Below are 22389 nucleotides of genomic sequence, written 5' to 3' on the forward strand. Positions count from 1 at the left end.
CAAAATTTGTGATAATTTTAAATTGTAATTCAAAGGCATGTGCTGTATTTCAAATGGAAACTGTTATAGGAAGTTCCGCTGCTCAAGCGTGAGATCAGCTGCATGCAGAAAGATCAAATTAGTCAAAAGGTTTCTATGGGGAATGTCAATTTTTGGCCACTGAACGTAACTGATGATACTCCTTAAACCGTGAAAATCATTTCAGAGGGTGGCCATATTGGTCTATAGTAGAACTGCTGCGTTTGATTCTAGGACAACCTTAGAATTCAACAATAATTTAAGGGGATAAGCTTTCAAGAGTTGTACATCCTGTTGTCAGGTGATTAGAAAGTTGAAAAATTTCCCTGAAACTCAACTGGGTTGAAATAAACCATAGCTTTATTCACTGTTAGGCAAGACAAATTGTCTGGACAGGTTAAAGGCAGATATTGGCCACTTTAATTTTTGATTTTTTATAGTTTAGCGAGGGAAGGAAAAAGTGTTTGGTTCTATTTTATTTATCTTGCTGCAGATTATGACTGGGGAATGGTGCCCTCCCGAAGAGATCAGCACAAATAAACCTCCTCCCAGTAATCCGATCCTGGGTCATGTGATTTATCGGATGATGGGCATCGTCTACCCCCCAGAACCGGAACCGCCTCCACCTGTGATTTCTCCATTTCCTATCAAGGGATGTATTCTGGGGAAGCTCTGTAGTGGGAAAACCACCTGTCTCAAGTTTTTGGAAGAAGGTAGGGCTTGTTATTCTCTGGAACGTTTGGTTTTAGATGGTCTCTTTTTTGTGCACTCCTCAGAAAAATGATATCTGAGGTTAAGCTTTGCTGGTCTGCAATGGAACAGCTATAATTATGTTCAATAGCACCTCAGAGGCTAACAAGATTTTGGTGTGTTAGTCTTCAATAGTCAAAACTCCCTTCATCAGATAGGTAACTGATGAAGGGGGGGGGGTTCTGACAAAGGGAGCTATGATTCTTGAAAGATCACCCCCCCCCAAAAAAAAATCTTGTCGGTCTCTAAGGCAGGGCTTCCCAACCAGGGGTGTGTGGACCCGTGGGGGGCTCTGGACGGGGTCCATGGCCTTTCCCCTCCTACCTTAATGGACTTGACCACAAGCTAAGGAACAAGCACTGGAGGGGATCGTGGTCTTTAGGTGGGCGTAAGAGTAGGCACAGACCACAATCCCCTCCAGTGCTAATTAGAAACAGAAGACCTTTCAGACAAGGTGATACTATTAAATGGCACAGAACCATTTGCAGTAAAGATTCTAAATTATCTTACTGTGATTAGCCATTGAGGAAGACATCTGTTTTAGAAAATAAGGTATACTGGATCGTGTTCTGGCATTGTGTGAAACTGAACAGATTGAATAAATTTAAGCCATAAGCAGCCAGCTTACTGTTTGTCTCAGTACTGTTTGTACTACCTCCAACCTCCTGGTGTGGTCCCTGGCCCCAAAGAAGCCCGCTTGACCTTAACCAGGGCCAGAGCTTTCTCCATTCCGGCCCCCACCTGGTGGAATGAGCTCCCAGAGGAGATCAGGGCCCTGACGGAACCCAAACAGTTCCGCAGGGCCTGCAAAAGGGAGCTCCTCCACCAGGCATTTGCTTGAGGTTGAAAGTTGACCCAGACCATCGCTTCCAATTGGCCCTTAGGGCCCCCTTCGCCTCCTATTGACCCCAATTCCATTCTTTACGGAGCCACAAAGCTTTCTCTTGGTTGTGGACTGACTAGTCTGCTTTACTGGAATGATTAAACAAAGTGAATGGACTTTGGGGTGTCTTATAGAATTTGTTTTGTTACAACTCATCCGGGGCAGCTGACTTACTGTTTGCAAGGAATGGGTTTAAGGGCTGAATGAAGTAGGCCGAACTGCCCAGTCCATCAAGTCTTGGATACCTTGAGGCTATCCCCAAACCTCCTATGACATATTGGTGGGTTTTGGTCACCACTTGTGTAGAAGTGAGCCTAGAACCTACTCACTAACGTTCTGTTGAAGCGAAGGGGCGTTCCCCAAGTGTGCATCTCCTCTGTTTTTCCTAAAGCTGCAAGGGGCAACGTTCAGCATTGTTACATTGTCCTGAAATATAAGCTTATGATGCCGAATGTATGTTCTTTCCTGACAGTCTTCAATATCCAGGCATTGTCTATCGACCAGTTGATCTCAGAGGCCATCGATGCCTTTCATCAAAATGAACCGGGAAGCCTGACCGGTTTGGCTCCAATGAAAACAGAAGAATCTCCCTTGAATCAAATTGATGTAAGCAAACCTTTCGTTTTCAACTTTAAAAACGTCCAGTAGAGCCATGAAGAGGCAGGAGAACAGGCAGCCTTGATCTTTGGGGAGGGGCTGCAGCTCAGCAGAAGAGCCTCTGCTTTGCATGGGGAAGGCCCCAGGCCCAGGCATCTCTAGCAAAAAGGACGCGGTGGTAGGCAGTGCCCAAGTTTGGTTAGTTTCCGTGGTTGGCCATGGCACAAATTGCTGGGTCTGGGCTGAGCAATTACAGGGAAAGAAGGGGGAGGGGGGCAATACAGAACCATAAGCAAACCAGAGGACACCTAAGTGGTAAAACAAAATGGTTACATCCAGCGTAGCAAGCTCTGTGTAGCTGCTTGTGGAATTGTTTTCATAAGCCCTTGTTTAGCTACTGAAGTATTCATATCATATTTTGGGGATCCCTTGATAAAGCACTGCTTAGCGAAATGCGTTTGGGACTTCTTATGAAAGAAATTGTATTTTGAAGGCGCCTTGGGTCTGGTCTTGAGGCATTTGGGTATCCAAAGTGGGGAAATCAAAAGGATTTTTACTGTTCTAGGTGTTCTAGTTGGTATGTTATTGTTATTGTTATATTGACATTGATAGTGTTCTATGTAAATGTTCCAAAATGTTTTATGCAAACCACCCAGAGCCTTAGGAAAGTTCTGGAGGCCTCACTTCAAGAAGGACGTTGATAAAATTGAAAGGGTACAGAGGAGAGCGACGAAGATGATCTGGGGCCAAGGGACCAAGCCCTATGAAGATAGGTTGAGGGACTTGGGAATGTTCAGCCTGGAGAAAAGGAGGTTGAGAGGGGACATGATAGCCCTCTTTAAGTATTTGAAAGGTTGTCACTTGGAGGAGGGCAGGATGCTGTTTCTGTGGGCTGCAGAGGAGAGGACACGCAGTAATGGGTTTAAACTATAAGGACAACGATATAGGCTAGATATCAGGAAAATGTTTTTCACAGTCAGAGTAGTTCAGCAGTGGAATAGGCCGCCTAAGGAGGTGGTGATCTCCCCCTCACTGTCAGTCTTCAAGCAAAGGTTGGATACACACTTTTCTTGGATGCTTTAGGATGCTTTGGGCTGATCCTGCGTTGAGCAGGGGGTTGGACTAGATGGCCTGTATGGCCCCTTCCAACTCTATGATTCTATGATTCTATAAAAATCTAAATAAATAAATAAACAAACAAATAAAATATCGACTGCATACAAAGGAACATGGAGCTCCGTCTCCTCTGAAAACTTACATCAGTCTCATTGATCTACATGAATGCTGCCCCGCACTTGCTTTGTTTCACTGGCAAAAAAACAACAACACTTCAAAATAGATTTGTCTCCTGTCTGTTTCCAGCACAGCCGCTGTTAATCATGACTGCAGCCCGCTGCCTCACCTGCATAAACATGTTGGAAATGGCAGTGGTTGGGACTGGGAATGTTGAATTAGGATCTGGGAAGCCCAAATTTGAATCCACACTCTGTCCTGGGCCCCTTATACACACGTTGTATAATGCACTTTCAGTGTGCTTTTGCAGCTGGATTTTCCTGGAATTCGTATTCTTTCTTCATAACTTGACAGGACCTTGGTTTGAGGTCTTTATTGAGATGCCCACAGATTCATCAGAGTTCTTGTTACGTGTTTGGGGGGGGGCTGTATAATATCCTGAGAACTTTAAAAACGATATCTCTACTTCTCTTCCACAATATTAAATTTATGACAGATGGCTTTTCCCTTCAAAAAACTAGGTCTTGAAGGCTGCTTCCAAGGCTTCCATAGTAGCGTTGAAAATTTGTGATGAAGAAAACAAAGGTAAGTGAAGAAAAATAGCCCTTTTGGCATGCCATAGCTTCAATTTCTTAAATCAAATGGGCCCCACTGTGCCATTTATTTATTTTGTTGTTGTTGTTGTTGTTAGTTGCGAAGTCGTGTCCGACCCATTGCAACCCCATGGACAATGATCCTCCAGGCCTTCCTGTCCTCTACCGTTCCCCGGAGTCCATTTAGGTTTGTACCTACTCCTTCAGTGACTCCATCCAGCCACCTCATTCTCTGTCGTCCCCTTCTTCTTTTGCCCTCGATTGCTCCCAGCATTAGGCTCTTCTCCAGGGAGTCCTTCCTTCTCATGAGGTGGCCAAAGTATTTGAGTTTCATCTTCAGGATCTGGCCTTCCGGGCTGATCTCCTCTAGGACTGACCGGTTTGTTCGCCTTGCAGTCCAAGGGACCCGCAAGAGTCTTCTCCAGCACCAGAGTTCAAAAGCCTCAATTCTTTGACGCTCAGCCTTCCTTATGGTTTATTTATTTACCAGTCACAATTGCCCTGTTGCTTTTTTCTTACATTAGAATTTTTTGAACGTTTCCCTGTTCCCTTCTCTACCTCTATCAAGGCCTGCTTGATAAAGCCACTTTGCATATCTGTATTACAATTTTATACTGGACAATGCACTCCATTTAAGTGGGGCTGGGATTACAAGTGATCTCCAGATTGGGGGGTCAGTTCCACTGGAGAAAATGGCTGCTTTAGAGGGTGGGCAACATGGTATTAAACCGCTCCTCAGGATCCACCCCCAAATCCCCAGAAATTTTCCAACCCAGTGTTGGCAACCTAACTGTCATGGCACCAAAAGTTAGAAGCTGAGAACTGTCTTTTCAGAGATCCTTCACATAGATACAGCATGGTGCAGTGGTTAGGACTTCCCACTCCTCCCCGTGCAGCCAGCTAGGTGACCTTGGGCTCACCACAGCACTGATAGAGCTGTTCTGACCAAGCAGTAATATCAGAGCTCTCTCAGCCTCACCTCTCTCACAACAGCACCAACGAGGCTAACTAAGGGTTGGGGGGGGGGGGTCTGAGGGTGCCCACAGTTATAGTTCCCTGCCTCCTTTGCTCCCCCTCCTGCAAGTGAGAATCTTCTGGTCGTTCCCGGCCCTAGGGAAGCACGCCTAGCCTCGACCAGGGCCAGGGCCTTTTCGGTCCTGGCCCCCACCTGGTGGAATGAGCTCCCGGGTGAGCTGCGGGCCCTGCGGGACCCTTTAACGTTCCGCAGGGCCTGCAAGACGGAGCTCTTCCGCCAGGTCTATGGTTGAGGCTGGGGCTGCTGTGGTACATCGACTGCTCTCCCCCGGGCTTCTTGAACATCGTTGACCTCCTTCTCCTCCACCCCCCCTTTTTTAGGAATGGGGGTAGGAAGGGGATCTTATTATTGTGCTGCCATATTGTGACATTTTAAAGTCTTTTAATGGGAGTTTTAATGGGTTTTTAAGACATTGTAACCCGCCGCGAGCCATTTGGGAGTGGCGGAAAATAAATCGAAATAATAATAATAATAATAATAATAATAATAATAATAATAATAATAATAATAATAATAATAATAATACTGCTGCCCCACTGCACCACCTCTCATTGCTCTAATGCAGGAGGTAGATACTGCTAGTGCGCCTTCCTTTCTCAGTCACCAGCCATCTATAAATGCTGTCCTGCAAGATGCACATACTCAGCAGGACTTGCAAGAGTTCAGAAAGCTCTAGTGTGCATGTGCAGGCTGCCACGGTTGTACAAAAATGCCTGGAGAAGAAAGGAGGGAAGGTGTACTGCCTGATCTGTCCCCTGGCGTAAGTAAGAGGACTGGAGCAAGGGTTAGGAGAGGGGCGGGTTGTCCATCTCCTCTGCTGAATCTTACCACCTGAGGTCAGCATCTCACTTTGCCATGTTGATCCACTGGCCTTGAGCTTTTGCTCCTTCTGGGACTCCTTTCCTCCCTTTTTGCTGTGTGTCACATTTGTGCCTTATGATCAGAGAAGTACTTGTGAATTTCTCCTGGGGAGAAGCACCAAGGTCTCCAGAGCGACATTCGGGGTTTCCTGGAAGAGGCATGGTAAAGGCTATTCCATTATACAGCTTGTTCTTTAGAAAGAAGTGGAGGGAAGGAGCACTTAAGGCAGGGATTCCCAACCAGGATTCCGGGGAACCCTAGGCTTATGCAAGAGCTCCTCAGGGGTTATGTGGTCTTTCCCAGAAGTTCATATGGCCACTGACATTCATTAGACATCACTAGGGCCCACTTCCCCTGTTGCTCTACGGGCCTAGTCTCTTTCTCCACAATGGAAATGGATGGATGGATGGATGGATGGATGGATGGATGGATGGATGGATGGATGGATGGAAGGATGGATGGATGGATGGATGGAAGGATGGATGGATGGATGGATGGATGGATGGATGGACTGATTCATTCATTCATTCCCTCATCTTACTTCCACGCTCACTTCTCTGAAGGGACATGTCACCACTTCTGGGCTTCCTTGAAGCCTGAAAAATATTTCCGGGGTTCCTCCACCATCAAAAGGTTGAAAAAGGCTGCTTTAAAAGAAATCCCTGTGTGTTTTGCTCCACTCGCTTAGCATTTGAGCAATTGGATGTTTGTCAGTATAAATTGGTTGCACTGTTTAGCCAAAGTGGTCTTATTTGTCTTCACGCTGTTCCTTGGTATGCAGGGGAGGGGGCAGTATATAAATATAGTGGTGTCTCATTTGTTGTTTCTGAGTAACTTTCAAATGGGAGGCAGTATATAAGCCGAATGAATGAATGAACAAATAAGTGAATGTTCCCAGCTATCTGTGGATTTCGATTTCCAAAAGATGAACTTTCTTCTTTGGAAGGGAATGTTAACTTCTGCGTTGTCTGGATAGTCAAAGTTGGAACGGCACATCACGTGAGGCATATGCTTAAATCAGTGTCATTGCTTCGCCTTCTCTCATGCTGTTTGCACCCATTGCACAGTCCAATGGGTGAGAGAAAAATTATATTGAGTGGAACACAAGAAATATGTAAGTGGGAGAAGGCATTGTTGAAAACAGACACCCAGAACGCAGGGTACAAACATGCATCAACTGCACATTCGTGGCAGGAAGACAAGACTGCAAAACCAACCTTTGGTTCTAAATCATGTGTTCTATAGGAAATGGCTCAATTTGAAAGAAAGACAAGTGGAAGGGACCCTTTGCCCTTGCCTACTGCAAAGGGAAGAGCCTCTTGTAGCGCAGAGTGGTAAGGCAGCAGACATGAAGTCTGAAAGCTCTGCCCATGAGGCTGGGAGTTCAATCCTAGCAGCCGGCTCAAGGTCGACTCAGCCTTCCATCCTTCCAAGGTCGGTAAATGAGTACCCAGCTTGCTGGGGGGTAAACGGTAATGACTGGGGAAGGCACTGGCAAACCAACCCGTATTGAGTCTGCCATGAAAACGCTGGAGGGCGTCACCCCAAGGGTCAGACATGACTCAGTGCTTGCACAGGGGATACCTTTACCTTTACTGCAAAGGGAAGCACTCCATACAAATTGTGATAATATTAACATGTTAAATCTCATGATAAGAATCGTGGATGTTTGCTATTTACAGATGTTGACCAGATCTCGGCCTCAAATAAGTCAACAGAGTTGAGCGATGAAGACAATGACTTAAGCAAGGTGCGTGGTCTCATTCTAAGTCCCCCTGTATATAGATCCTGACATGGATAGGCCCGATTAGCCTGATCTCAGAAGCTAATCGGGGTCAGTCCCAGTCAGTATTTAGATGGGAGACCACTCAGGAAGTCCACGGTTGCTACATAGAGGCAGGCAAAGACGAAGCACCTCTGAACGTCTCTTTTCTTGTGAAGCCTATGGAGGTTACCATAAATCGGGTGTGACTTGAAGGCACTTTCCATTGCCATAGATCCAGTGGTCGTTGATGCTGCACTCGCCTGTTTCTTCTGTCCCATGTTTTGCCTCTCTTCAAACAGGGCTTACACAGAATGCATTCCAGCCCACTGTATCAAAATGTCAAGGCAGCTTTTCATATTTTTATGACTTGGGGACATTCTGTTTTCGGTGTGTATCCATGCGTGTTAAGTCGCTTCCAGCCTACGGTGACCCTGTGAATTCCTGACGTGCAGGATGCCCTCTCCTTAACAGCCTAGCTCAGGACTTGTAGACTGAGGGCTGTACCTTCCTTGATCTGTCTCCTGTTGGGTCTTCTGCCTTCAACTCTTCCTAACAGTATTGTCTTTTCTGGTGGCTCTTGTTTACCTACCTGCAGGTTTATCCACAAGGGGGTGGATCTAATCATCCAGCCTTAAGAGTCCTCTAATTTTATTGTGCTTTAGAGCAGGGGTAGTCAACCTGTGGTCCTCCAGATGTTCATGGACTACAATTCCCTTGAGCCCCTACCAGCAAATGCTGGCAGGGGCTCATGGGGATTGTAGTCCATGAACATCTGGAGGACCACAGGTTGACTACCCCTGCTTTAGAGGGTAGCCATATTGGTCGGCATTAAAATACCAAGATTAAAGGCTATTAGTGCCTTAGAGTCCAACATGATCTCCAAGGTATGAGCTTTCAAGAGTCAAGGCTCACCAGTGTGGAATGGTAGGTGAATTTCCTCAAGGCCGGACTGGATTCTGAAGATTTTTGGTGGGGGGATCACTTGGGCATGAAATTGTGGTCCCTGTGGGTGGGCAGGTAGTTATGTGTTCCTGCATTGTGCAGGGGGTTGAATTAGTTGACCCTGGGGGGTTCCTTCCAACTCTGATTCTAAGCTCCCCTTCATTGGAGTTTTGAATCTTGCAAGCTTATACCTTGGAAACCTTGTTGATATTTTAAGGCAGTGATTCCCAACCATGGACCCCAAGGGGTTCACTGGAGCTCTGGAGTGGGTCCGTGGCCTTTCCCTTCCTATCTTAATGGACTTGGGTACCAGCTAGGAAACTGGCCACATCTGCCTGGAGTGCTTGGTGGGTAGACTATGGGTTTTTACCACCCAGGGGGAATCAGTTGTGGCACGGTATGGGGGGGGGGTCCAGGCTGTCTTCTCAGCTCCTGCCCTTTCCAGCTAAGATGGGGTGGAGCCAACACAGTAATAGTAAAGGTGGAGGGAGAGAGTGAAAGGAGGGTGAAGGGTGTGGGTGGTTATGTCACTTGTGGGGGCGTGGCAAGCTGACATCACTTCCCCAGGGTCCTTGAGATCTGAAAAAATATTTCAGGGTCAAAAGGTTGCAAAAGCTGTTTTAAGGTGTTCCTGGAGAAGGTCTTGCACTTTTTGGGGCATGTGTTCCAGGTTCAGTCCTTGATGAATTCCACTGAAAGAATATCAGTCCTTGGGAAACTCCTACAGGTCAAACTAGGCTGTGTTGCATCAGAGGAACAACTGGGCTGTTCAGTAAACAGACCTCCCTTGGGTGAAGTGCTGACTTCTGGCAACCCCAACTCCAAGGCAAATAAGCAGCAGCAGTGGTTTGCCATTGCTTTCCTCTGCAGAGCCTTCCTTGATGGTCTCCCTTCCAAGTGCCAGAGCTGCTTAGCTTCCACCCAAATGCCAACCCTGCATAGCTTCAACTTATGGTGACTCTAGCAAGGGGCTTTCAAGGAAAGTGAGCAGCAGCAGTTTAGCCAGCTTAAAACCACCCTGGAATCAGTCCTCTGTCTTTTAACTTTTCATTTCCCTTGTATGTTTGGTTAAATAGTTTCTTAAGCCTGAGATACAAATGATTGACAGACTTGTTTAATAGCAAGAGACAAGCAGCTTTTGAACCTTAGTGGAGTTTCAAAACTAGCTTCTGATATGGCACGGGAGTCAGTTGTTCAAAGTAGTCAACAATTCCACAGGCCCTTTGTATGACATCTCTCTTTTGATCCTACTTGGACTTTTATCTGCATAATAAATTCAATTTCTGGACATGTTCTTTAGAAAGACTTCTGCAACAACAGTCTGGTTGATCTTAGCCAAAGAGTTACAGAAATATCAATAACTAAGAATGGGCCCTGAAAAGGTCCCCTCCTCTGGCCCCTGGCCAGGCAGCTTAAGGTGGCCTTGGGCGACAGCTCGCAGGCAGATCAAGTGGAGTGGGCAGGGGCTGGGCAGTTCATTAGCAAGGCTGAGACAGAGCTCCTTAGCAGGCAATCAGCAGACCGGGAGGCTCTCGTCAGCAGGCCCAGCCTAGCAGGCCAAGACGCCCTCGTTAGCAAGCCCTCTGCCCAGGGCTCTCTCACCTGCTGCTGGCTCCAGGCACTGAGCCGTCTGAGAGCAAAGAGGGTAGAATCCAGGGCCAGAGGGCGGGAACCGCAGGGGCAAAGACTATCATGGCAAAGCTGGCTGCACCCTGATTGGCCCTATTCCAACGTGGACAGCCAGACACATCCCACCCCCTAGGCTGTTTCAGAAATATATAGAGGAACAACAATGAAGAAGAAGAGAAGGCAATTGTAAGTTGCTTTGATACTCTTTCAGGTAGAGGAAGAAGAAGAGTCGGTTCTTATATGCCGCTTTTCTCTACCAGAAGGAGTGTCAAAGCGGCGTACATTCGCCTTCCCTTGCCTCTCCCCACAACAGACACCCTGTGAGGGAGGTGAGGCTGAGAGAGCCCTGATATCACTGCTCCATCAGAACAGCATTATCAGGGCTGTTGCAAGCCCAAGGTCACCCAGCCGGCTGCATGTAGAGGAGGAGCAGGGAATCAAACCCGGTTTGCCAGATTAGAAGTCAGCACCCATATCCACTACACCAAGCTGGCTTGGTGAAAAGTGGGGTATAAAACCCAATTTATATAGTTCTTTAAAAGTAAAATTGCTTGGCATTTACTGAGCATTTCCATCCCTCCTGAATAGTCTCTTTTCAATTCCGCAGTTTTCTATTCGTGCTCAGCTCGGGGCAGCTGCAGGAATACTGTTGAAAAGAGGAAGAAATATTCCAGATGAATTATTGGTTGGCATCCTGGTCGAAAACATTAGGTATGGAATAGCAGCCTGCTATTTTAGTTAAATTTGAGTATGGTTATCTGTGGTTGACATCTGGTTTTGCCATTCTTACTCATCATGAGCCCTTGATAATCACTCTGCTAATAGTCTCATTGAGATAACTGAGGCTCCTTGCAGAGATAGGTATTCATTACAGGAGCAAATGTGACCTAATTTGCCATGTCTGCTAATAGTCACTAGATATTTATCTTATTTTTCCTCATGCCTCTTCAGTAAGAATGTTAAGAACAAAAGAAGAGTCCTGCTGGATCAGGCCAGTGGTCCCTCTAGTTCAGGGGTAGTCAAACTGTGGCCCTCCAGATGTCCATGGACTACAATTCCCACGAGTCCCTGCAGAGACTCCCATGAGCCTCACTGGCAGAGGCTCATGGGAATTGTGGTCCATGGACATCTGGAGGGCTGCAGTTTGACTACCCCTGCTCTAGTTCATCATCCTCTGTCACAGAGTGGCCTTGCAGAACCACCAAACTGGGCCCAGAGGTCAAGATCTGCCCCTGAGCAAAGTTTGAAACCTTCTTACCGCCTCAAGACTAATTTTCTTGCAAATTAAATGGTTCTTCTGTTGGAGGAAAAGCCACTAAAAAGAGAAGAAGAGCAGTTTGAGTTGGAAGATGTCTCCTTAAGTTGGAGAAAGACTCCTTGGAGGATGGTTAGATCCACCCCAGTATTTGTAGGTTTCCTTTCACTGGAGGCAAACGTTTCCTTTAGTCCTCATGGCTAGTAGCTATTAAATAAATTAAAATAAATCTTTATGCTTGTAACCTGCCAATCCCGTGAGGCCTACGGTGGGTCACATTAATCTATAAAATACATTCAGATAACATTAATGCCATTTATTACATTTAAAGCATTTTGCAACACTCCCCCAAAATATCTACCTTAGTTGAGCATGAAGGTGGGGGGGGGGAGGGTCAGTCAATGAGATGTTATTAGAAGGTATGATTCCCAACCTCAGCCTTACACGAGAGCTCCCCAGGGGTTCCCCTTTCCCAGAACTTCAGTGTGGAAGTTTCCTTTCAAGGGAGGCGGAAGCTTCTCTTATGTCCTTGGGATAACAGAACTCAATTTGCATATTCAGTATGGAGTCACCTGTAGGGGGTCGCTGAATGGGTATACAGCCAAACTGAGAGTTCTGCATATTTAGACCTATGAAGTAGATCCTTAGTAACTTTTCTAAATACGGACAACTTGGGGTTCTGTTTTCATTTAGCCGGCTGCCACCCAGTCAAGGCTGGATCATAAATGGGTTCCCGATGACGCTGAATCAGGCCAAGCTCCTTGAAAAGGCATTGACAGGGCGAGATCCAGACCAACCAGTCGCAAAGGATGCCTGTTGGAAAAGGCCCACCTTGGTTGTCGACCCAACGGCGCCGAAAGAGCCACCTGTGTTCCCACCTGCACTCGACTTCGCCCTACTGTTAGAGGTTTCAGACTCGGCCGTTCTGGACAGAGTGACAAACATGAAGTGTAAGTTGAATGTTTCCGTGAGTACAATTAGGAAGGATTTATGTAACCATTCTGATGGCAGCTATCAGACTCTATTATTGGCTAAAGCAGGGATTCCCTAAACCAGGGGTCCGTGAGACCTCCGCAGGGGGTCCGCAACCTTTCCCCACCTGCCTTAGTGGACTCAGCCACAAGCTAGGGGACGGGCTGTTTCCATTGGTCCCCCTTCCCCCTCCCAAGTATGAGTAAGTTCTGCACCTGGGAAGGTGAGAAGCCTGCATGCATATTCCCACCTTAAACCACATCCCGTCCCCCAACCCCAAGTCCTGCGGGAGCCTGCCTGTTAACACATGTGGTGATGTCCCTTCTGGTAACATCACTTCCAGGGGGCATGGCAGGGAGGCGTGGCCAGATGACATCATTTCCAGGGTTCCTCGAAGCCTGGAAAATTATGTCAGGGCACCTTCATGGTGAAAAGGTTGAAGATGGTTGGACTAAAGGAACAGGGAGGCACATGGATTGCAGGAATCTTATAGGCTCAGGTGGGTAGAAAGCCAGTTCCCAATATTCCATCATGCTCTAGGTCAGGGGTGGCCAAACTGTGACTCTCCAGATGCCCATGAACTGCAATGGCCATGAGAGGCACGCCCCCAAGGCAGCCGATCCACAGAAAGGTCCTGTACCACCTAACATGCCTACTCCAGAAGCAGCTGTTACATTCCTTTATGTACCTTGCCAGCAACTAAAACATGCAGTGCTTCTAAAAAACATCACACTGAAATTGCATGGTATCATGGTCCCACTCTGTAGTGCATTGGTCAGAATCCAGCTGGAGTCCTGTGTGCAGTTCTGGAGGCCTCCCTTCAAAAGGGATGTGGGCAAAATTGAGGGAGTGCAGAGGAAGGGGAGAAGGATGATCTGGGGCCAGTGGACCAAGCCCTAGGAGGACCGGCTGAGAGACTTGAGAACGTTCAGCCCAAAGGAGGATGACAGAGGACTTGGTGGCTCTCTTTAAGGATGTGAAAGGTTGTCACATATCTTAGAATTCCATCAACTATAAGTTTCTATTTGGGTTTTAAAATAATATTAAAACCCGCCTCTTCTTTACAGTGGATTGAAAGTACATTAAGACAGTTTGCATAAAGGGAGACGATTCCAAAGCAGACTGAGAGCAGCTTACCCTTTGTTCAGGAATAATAGATAATGATTAGCCATTGATAATGACTGTTCTTATTCCCTTAAGCCCTGCATCCAAAGCAATGGGAGTATTCTGCCTAGTAACTTCCCTCTAAGAATCCTTTAAGAGCCTCTTGTGGTGCAGGGTGGTAAGGCAGCAGAAATGCTGTCTGAAGCTGTCTGCCCATGAGGCTGGGAGTTCGGTCCCAGCAGCCGGCTCAAGGTTGACTCAGCCTTCCATCCTTCCGAGGTCAGTAAAATGAGTACCCAGCTTGCTGGGGGGTAAACGGTAATGACTGGGGAAGGCACTGGCAAACCACCCCGTATTGAGTCTGCCATGAAACCGCTAGAGGGCGTCACCCCAAGGGTCAGCCATGACTCGTGCTTGCACAGGGGATACCTTTACCTTTAAGAACCTTTAATATTTTCCGCTCAACAGCTTTTCCCGACGTCTACGAAAGCGGTGATCCCATTACAGGCGCCACCCTCCAAGCAAGAGAAAAAGAATATTCCCTCAAAGGCCAGATCCAGCATCGGTAAGTTGCAATCCAATGCACGGACTGTCTCAGCCTGCATGCCTGCCTTTAGTGTTCTGAATAAATGGGGCAGAGACGGGTAGCTCTATCCCAGGGGTGGCCAAACTGTGGCTCTGCAGGAGTCCTGGCCGTGCTGGCAGGGGCTCCTGGTAATTGTAGTTCATGGACATCTGGTGAGCCACAGTTTGGCCACCCCTTTCCAAAGGATTCGCTACCTAGCAAATACTGGGATAAACATGCACAGATGTTGGTGGTGGAAAATGCCATTGTCACAGCGATTAAAGGAAAACGCAGTAGGGTTGCAAGGAAAAACATGAACCGAGGTGGCTCGCTGGCACCTCCCTCTGTGTTCCTTGGTGGTCAAAGGAACCCTAAAAAGTTCCTTGGTGGTCTCCCATCTAAGTTAGAATCATAGAATCCTAGAATCCTAGAGTTGGAAGGGGCCATACAGGCCATCTAGTCCAACCCCCTGCTCAACGCAGGATTAGCCCTAAGCATCCTAAAGCATCCTAAAGTTCTAAACAGGACCAAGCCTGCTTAGGTTCCAGAAGCCAATGAGATCAGGCCACACTGCACCATCAAGCCCTGGGCTATGAGTAGCTTGGCAATGGCTTCCATGGTAGAGTGGAGATTCCAGCCTGGGCCTCCTGGCCATTGCAGATGCAGCAGGCTTTCTGGGACTCATCCTGGGGATTCTCATCAGACTTCTAAGGGGGATGCACTTCAAACAATTCAGAGGTGATCGGAGGGGCTCAAGAAGTGGGAGGACAGGGGTCTCAAAAGGCCTCTCTGTCTTCAGCATCAGAATCATACAGAGCTGGAAGAGACCACTAAGGGCCACCCAGTCCAGCCCCCAACCTTCTCAGGAACCTAAAAATCACACACTCCTGACAGATGCCAATCCAGTCTCCTAAAAACTTTCAAAGAAGGAGACATCAGCACCCTCCAAGGCAGCAGCTTCCACCTACGAACAGCCCTCGCCATCAGAAAATGATGTAATGTTTTGTAATATTTAAGTAGGACCTCCTTTTCTGCCATTTGAACCCATTGCTCTGAGTCCTTGCCTCTAAAGCTGCAGTAAGCAAGCTGGCCCCCTCTTCGCCTTGTCTATCTTGGGCATGGTATCACCCCTTGCCCTCCTCTTCTCCAAGCTTATACACACCCAACTCTTTCAACCTTTCCACTTGTGCGGGCAGAAATGGTGAGATGTCGATAGAGGATATAACATGTTGTGGATTTACTACAGACATCATGCTGTCCTGTGCAAAGGTGGACGACAACCGCTCAGAATCACAAAGAATACAGATATTCCATGAAGCTGGGTTATAGCTAAGGTAGAGGGACAGATTCAGCTACCTACTACGCAGCTCTTGGGGGGGGGGGAGTGCATAGCAAGGTCGAAGGAGCCCTAAAATACAATCTTGTTACTTATGCAGTTAAAGGAATTTTTGTTTCATGCAACAGTGGCAAACCAGACTCCCTGTAGTACAGAAATGCAAACAACATGAGCTACCCGGAATTGACCTCTGGCTGTCCAGCATGGGAGAATATGCAATGATGGCAAAACTTACCAGTTTAATAAACAGATGACTGTTTCTGCATTGGGAACTTCTCTGCCCTGGCTCCCATGCAGGAGCACAAATCCAGAGTGGAAGAGGTGCACCGGGCCAAATGCTCCCCTGTGCAGGAAGAGGAAGAGGTGGGACAAACCTGCCCCAGCTCAAACTCCAGCCTGCAGCCTCCAATGGGGAAATGGTCAGAGAGTCCTCTGAGGAATTCTCAGAGCATTGGGACTGCATTTTAGCTTATCTAATTCTTCCACTGTTAGGCAGATTCCCAGGACGTTCAATTTTACATTGCTCTGCTGCTTATAGATATAGATAATGTTATAACCTATAGAGTTGCCAAGTTCTGCACAGCAGCGATCAAAATTTGTAATAGAATGGTCTGTTTCAAGTGAATTGGACAGCTGTGTTTATGTACCTTATTATTATTCTATTGTGTATGTGTATTATTATGTTTTAAGATGTTTTAATTCCTGGTTTTAATGGATGTTTTTGCATCACCTTGTGCTGGTCTATGACCGTAATAAAACTAATTAACTAACTAGCTTATTGAATAAATCTGATTTATTTAGAGCAGGGGTAGTCAAACTGCGGCCCTCCAGATGTCCGTGGACTACAATTCCCAGGAGCCCCTGCCAGCATTTGCTGGCAGGGGCTCCTGGGAATTGTAGTCCACGGACATCTGGAGGGCCGCAGTTTGACTACCCCTGATTTAGAGCATACAATCGGCTTTTTTCTCACTTCTTATCAGTAATTGCCCACCCTTGGGTTGAGAGACTGTAATAACATGTTTTCATATTTCTTTTTTCTTTCTTTGAAAAGCCAATAAAATTTCATTAAAAATAAAATACTGTCTTGTTGCAAACTGATTGACATCCTTGCTCAAGCATAGAAAACAACGTAACTTTTAAAGTCTGCCGGATCACAGCAATGTAAGTCCAGGATGCCTCGTGCCACACGGCAAACTCTTCTAACGTTGCCATCCAAGCAGGTTTGTAAGACTTGAACGTAAAGGCCAATTGAGGTCAGAGGGAAACGGTCCCCAGGAATGTCACACAAAATGATGACTTTGCAGATAGGCATCTTGACGGTGTTAGTCGTTTTCTTTTAAAAAATCAGCCTGACTCATTGAGTTTCTGAAAGCCATTCTCATATCTGACTTTCGGTTTTGCGTGGTTTGGATTTCGCAGAATCATTGGTTTCCTGGACACTTGGCCCACCCTCGAAACCTGGTTAGCTGAGCAGCAAAACATACTAGTAAAAGTCAATGCAGAGATAGAGGAGGATCTTCTGTGTCAAAGAGTAAAAGAAATTTTGCTGGAGGAGATGGAAAAGAAAAGTAAGTCCTGTCGTCCCACTGGTTTTATTTATTTAGTTATATGGTTTATGGAGACTCAAGGCAAATTACAGAAAGTGAGTTCATACAATCAACTAGAAGGGATATTCAGTAAACATTGAAAAAGGACTTGGGTCGTAGATCCAACGAGAAGTCTAAAAAACAGAACTGCATAGGAGTTAATTCGACACATTATAGGGCCCCAAATAACACCATGGCAGCCAACCCCCAGCAAACTATATACAGTAGTATAGAGCAGCGGTTGCAACCTTTTTCAGGTTGCGGCCCGTTGCCAAGAGGTGGGGGGAGAGGGCGATCTGGGGCCCCGCGCATGTGCGGCAGCCCCGCGCAAACGCGCATGTGCGGACCTGCTGCACATGCGCATTTGCGTCCAACGTGTTGTAGCACCTTAGAGATCGACAAGATTTTTTAATATCTTATAGGCCTCTAAGGTCCTGTAGCACCTTAGAGGCCGACAAGATTTTTTATATGAGCTTTCAACAGTTAAAGCGCCTTGCATCAGATACCCGATACCAGTTCTCACTTTGTCAGATGACTGACTCTGAAAAGCTCATATCTTGTCGGGTACCTGATGAAGGAAGCTTTGACTCTCAAAAACTTTTACCCAGTTCCTGGTTCCTGAAGGGGACACTGCTCTGGAGTCCTTATCTCCCGACCACCAGGGATCCCCCCCCTACTCCTTTCCACTTCCATACTTGCATGCTCCCCACCTATCTGTGCATCCTCCTCCCAGTTACAAGCCCTTCCACCACCCAAGTTCAGATGCTTCACTTGCACACCATTTCCCTGACAGCATTGTGATGTATGCAGCTGGGGGTGCTGCTATTACTCCCACCAGGCCTGCCATGACTGTCAACCAACCACATCTTATTTTTCAATGACACTGGCTACTTGGGGCCACAGGTACAAAGGGGTTACAGGGGAGGCTTATAAGTAGGGGGGGTAAGTGACGGGGGGCCTCACCAGATGTCCCACCCCAGGATATGCTGGTGATATCCCCAAAATCTTGTTGGTCTCAAAATACTGGGCTTGAATGTAGCTGTTCTACCAACAAGGAGATCCTCTGAAATAAATAATTATTGTCATTATTAACAACAATGTGTGTCCTGTGTTGGAACACAGCATCCCAGTGTCATGAGTTCTTTCCCATACGGCCGGTCTCTCCCCCAGTGAAACCTCCTCTTCAAGAAATAAAGCAAAAGACATTTTTAACTTGCAAGAGGTGGGACCAAAACCCAATGGCTGCATCCTAGCAGGCCCAGGCAGAACGTATAAATGTGGCAGTTTCTGTTTGCGAAACCTCTGTGGTCTGACCTGTGCGCTCATTCTCCTCCCTTCATATAATCATCAAACTTCATAAAACATAAAACATAGGTCGTGTCCAAGTGGCATTTCGGGGCTGTTGAATTTTGCCTGCCACCACATTTGTTTGTTTGTTTATTTTATTTCTATCCCGCCCTTCCATATGGCTCAGGGTGGTTTACGTACAACATGGGGGGATACATGGAACGAATTAATATATAACATAAACAAATACAACAGCAACAATAAACTTGCTTGGTCAAAGATACACACACTATATATGTGTATGTATATATATATATGGATTTCTGCCCGTTAATCTGTGCTTTGCTGTGCATTTTGTGGTGAAGGAAAAGAGCAGGAAAGGAAAGAGGCTGAGAAAAAAGCCCGAGTGCTGGCTTCTCCGATCTCGCATGAAGAAGTGCTGACAGTAATAGCGGGGAAATTGGAGGAAGTGGAACCTGTTTCCTCTCCTGAGCTCCCAGAACCAGAACCTGTAGAGCCCAAAGTGGAGCCTAAAGGTTAGTGAAGTATAAATGTAGCATAAACTGCCTGTGAGTTATATCCAATGAATGCTCAGGTATTTTCACGTGTACATCGTAATGCATACTTATAAACTAGGGTTTGGGGTCTCCATCTACCCTTCACCAGGGCCCCCTCATGCCCTGAATGGTTGTACCACCCCGTGATGACTGGCTTGAGAGGATCGGTATATAAATGAAGCAATCTGTATACCGCGCTTCGCGGTATAAATAAAAGGCTTAGGGGGGTTGGGGCGGGCCGAGTCCGGGATCGAAATCAGCGATAGGCCCATTGGCCCCGGACTCAAGAGTCCGGAGGCACACAGCACATCCCAACCCGCCCACACCCCCTGCCCGGGGACAAGCCAGGTGGGCTACTGGCCAGGGGAGCCTTCCGTGCGGGCCTTGGAGCTCCGAGGCCCGCGCAGAAGACGGGAGATTGCCGGGGAGGGGCCTCCGTGGGAGGCTTTCCACAGGCCTCACAGCAGGCCTGCCGTGCCGGGGACACGGGCCTGCTCCGAGCCACACGCAGAAGTCGGGGGGGCAGCTTCCCCGCGGCCTGCCAAGTGCACCCGCCACCTCGAAGAGGCAGCAGGTGCGCTTTCCGGGCCACGGGGAATCCCCTTCTCTCTTTCTCACTTTCTCACTTTCTCTATCTCTCTCTCTCTTTCTCTCTCTCTCTGTTTTTCTCAATTTCTCTATGCCTTCCTTCCTTCCGTCCACCCACTATTCTGGACATAGCACCTTCCTTCCTTCCTTCCTTCCTTCCTTCCTTCCTTCCTTCCTTCCTTCCTTCCTTCCTTCCTTCCTTCCTTCCTTCCTTCCTTCCTTAAGGAAGACTTAAGTTTCTTCTGACTCATGCTCTTCCCCAAATTCGGTTAGGCACCACATGTCTGAGGTTTGGAAGGAAAAGAAAATGCTGGGAGCTTCCTTTATACAAAATATAAAAACAGTGCTGGGATTACCAAATCAGAAGACAGTACAGGCAGCCACCCCCATATTGATCTGTAATTTACCATTAAAAAAGCAGAAAAGATATCATCAAAGGAGAAAATGCAATAAAAGCAGGAAGTGCAAACAATAAACAGTACAATTTCCTCCCCTGGAAGAGATTACTGCATTGGAGATTGGTCTGAATGGAATTATACCCTGCTGAAGGCCGTCTCCTAACCCCAGCACCCAGCTCCCAGCTCTCCTGGAAGCCCCCCCAATCCAGAGGGAACCCCCCTATTTCCTTCTCTTGGACTCTGTATCAGTGTGGCCCTCTTATTTGGTTTCCCCATTTTCTTTTACTCGTTATTGCCGTTCATCTTAAACCTTTGGGCTGCTTTTCACCCATGAAGACATTTGGTTTCCTTCAAACCATCCTCAGTAATTCTAGTCCAAAAAAGAAATTTTCCGTAAGCTTTAACGAGGAAGGCAGGGTATGCACGTACCCATGCAGTGAATATACTTCCACAGTACATTTCCTGCTGAATTTAAATATGACTGGATGGGACCCCCAACAGAGAGTTTCAAATTGGACAGCTCAGTGACAAATCAATTTGGGCAAGTCAGGGATCGCAGGGGATTGTTTTGAGCAGGGGTAGTCAACCTGTGGTCCTCCAGATGTCCATGGACTACAATTCCCATGAGCCCCTGCCAGCAAATGCCATGGACATCTGGAGGACCACAGGTTGACTACCCCTGGTTTTGAGGACAGAGTCAAATAATGTCAAAGCGGTCCGGAGCTCTTTAGAAGAAGAACGGGATATGGGCTGAGCCAGCGTGAGCCGGAACAATTGGATGAAATGTCTTGCATCCCCTGCAGAAACACCCCCGCCATCCCCACCTCGTAAAGACAAAAAAAGAAAGAAAGACGAAGCAGCCAAAGGGAAAGAGGCCGGCAGCAAGCCAGGTGAGGCACTGTTTGATTTATTGTAGGTTTCCCCCCCCCCTTAAGGCTTATTTTGCTCATAGCCACAAAAGATGACCGCTTTCTCTTTCCTCTTTGCACTTTTCTTTTAAAAGCAACAACAGCTGCGTGTTTTCATTCAGTAGGGAAGAAAACGGTTCCATTGAAAAAGGGGGTGGAGGGGGGAGGAAATGGCTATTTCACAAGGGAGGCCCAAAGTCGACCTTGCCTTGGGAAATTCCTGGAGAATTTCCAGCGCAGTTTGGAAGAGGGAAGGGAGCTCAAGAGGGTCATTTGGCCATAGATTCCACCCTCTGAAACTTCCATTTTCTCCAGCGGAACAGACCTTTGTAATCTGGGGATCAATTGCAGTACCAGGAGAATGCCACACCAAACCCAGGCCCCTGTCAGTCTTTAGGTTTCCTATGCCTGTCAGTCCAGTGGAGAAACCCACATGGCCTAGCAGGGGCCTGTTCCAGACCATTGCTGCCCTCTAGCTTGGGGTGGCCTGTCTCCTGGTGGGATATGGGATTCCTCTGGAATTACTTGTCTCCAGACTACAAACCAGTTCCCTGGGAGGAAATGGCAGCTTTATGACAGGGGTGGCCAAACTGATCCAGATGTCCATGGACTATAATTCCCATGAGCCCCTGCCAGCAACATCCTGGCAGGGGCTCATGGGAACTGTATTCCATGGACATCTGGGGAGAGCCACAGTTTGGCCACCCCTGCTTTATGGCATTGCATCCCTGCTGAGCTTTCCTGCCCCCAGATCACCAAGAATTTCTCAGCCCAGATTTGGCAACCTTACTTGACTATCTATGGCGGCCCTTTACGGCTCTCACCATCACCCACCACCACACCTGTTCTTGTCTTTTTCTGGAACTTGGAGAAGAGGATTTTGAGAGGGGGCAGGACTCCTCTCTTTAATTGAAAGGATGTCACTTGGAGGAGGGCGGGGAGCAGTTCCTGTTGGCAACAGAGGAGAGGACACACAGTAATGGGTTCAAACTATGCGTAGAATGGTTTTGGCTAGATAACAGGGAGGGAAATGTCACAGTCAGAGTAGTTCAGCAGAGGAATTGGCTGCCTAAGAAGCTGGTGAGCTCCCTCTCACTGGCAGTCTTTAAGCAGTGGCTGGATAGATATTTAAGAAGGGTGCTTTAGGCTGATCCTGCATTGAGCAGGGTGTTGGACTAGATGGGCTATATGATCCCTTCCGGCTCTATGATTCTATGAAAAGGACAGATATCACATTTCTGGCAGACTATTAGAGATGGCTGGGGGAATTTGAGTTGGTCTGGTAGTTTTAGTCCCTAATGGTTTGCCAGTAACTGTGGCTGGCATCTTCAGAGGTAGGAAAGATGGGATCTCTCTGTGCCAAAATGTGGAGTGTGTGAACAGTTGCTAACTATTTTATTTACCTCTAGGGAGGAGAGGGATGTAACATCACATTCCTGCCTTATCTGGGATTCTCCCGGAGGATGGGCTGGAACTAGAAAATGCTTTCCCTGTGTTTGGTTGGAGTTCATTAGCAAGTCCATTAA

The 22389-nt window shown here is 47.3% G+C and overlaps 1 protein-coding gene across 5 annotated transcripts in view; it reads left to right on the plus strand.

The window, feature by feature from the left end:
- Positions 1-22389, plus strand: part of SPEF2 (sperm flagellar 2) — a 110256-nt gene that overhangs the window by 35023 nt on the left and 52844 nt on the right. For 4 of the 5 annotated variants that reach the window (XM_077346964.1, XM_077346967.1, XM_077346965.1 and 1 more), the window contains exons 11-20: positions 512-731; positions 2124-2257; positions 4003-4066; positions 7654-7721; positions 10915-11018; positions 12256-12512; positions 14107-14203; positions 16959-17107; positions 18778-18948; positions 20759-20845. In XM_077346964.1, coding sequence (XP_077203079.1) covers positions 512-731; positions 2124-2257; positions 4003-4066; positions 7654-7721; positions 10915-11018; positions 12256-12512; positions 14107-14203; positions 16959-17107; positions 18778-18948; positions 20759-20845 — 1351 coding nt within the window. Of the gene's footprint in view, positions 1-511; positions 732-2123; positions 2258-4002; positions 4067-7653; positions 7722-10914; positions 11019-12255; positions 12513-14106; positions 14204-15667; positions 15797-16958; positions 17108-18777; positions 18949-20758; positions 20846-22389 lie in introns of those variants that run through there. The other variant, XM_077346968.1, reaches the window with a different exon arrangement.

The sequence above is a fragment of the Paroedura picta genome, chromosome 7, assembly GCF_049243985.1.
Source record: "Paroedura picta isolate Pp20150507F chromosome 7, Ppicta_v3.0, whole genome shotgun sequence".
NCBI lineage: Eukaryota > Metazoa > Chordata > Lepidosauria > Squamata > Gekkonidae > Paroedura > Paroedura picta.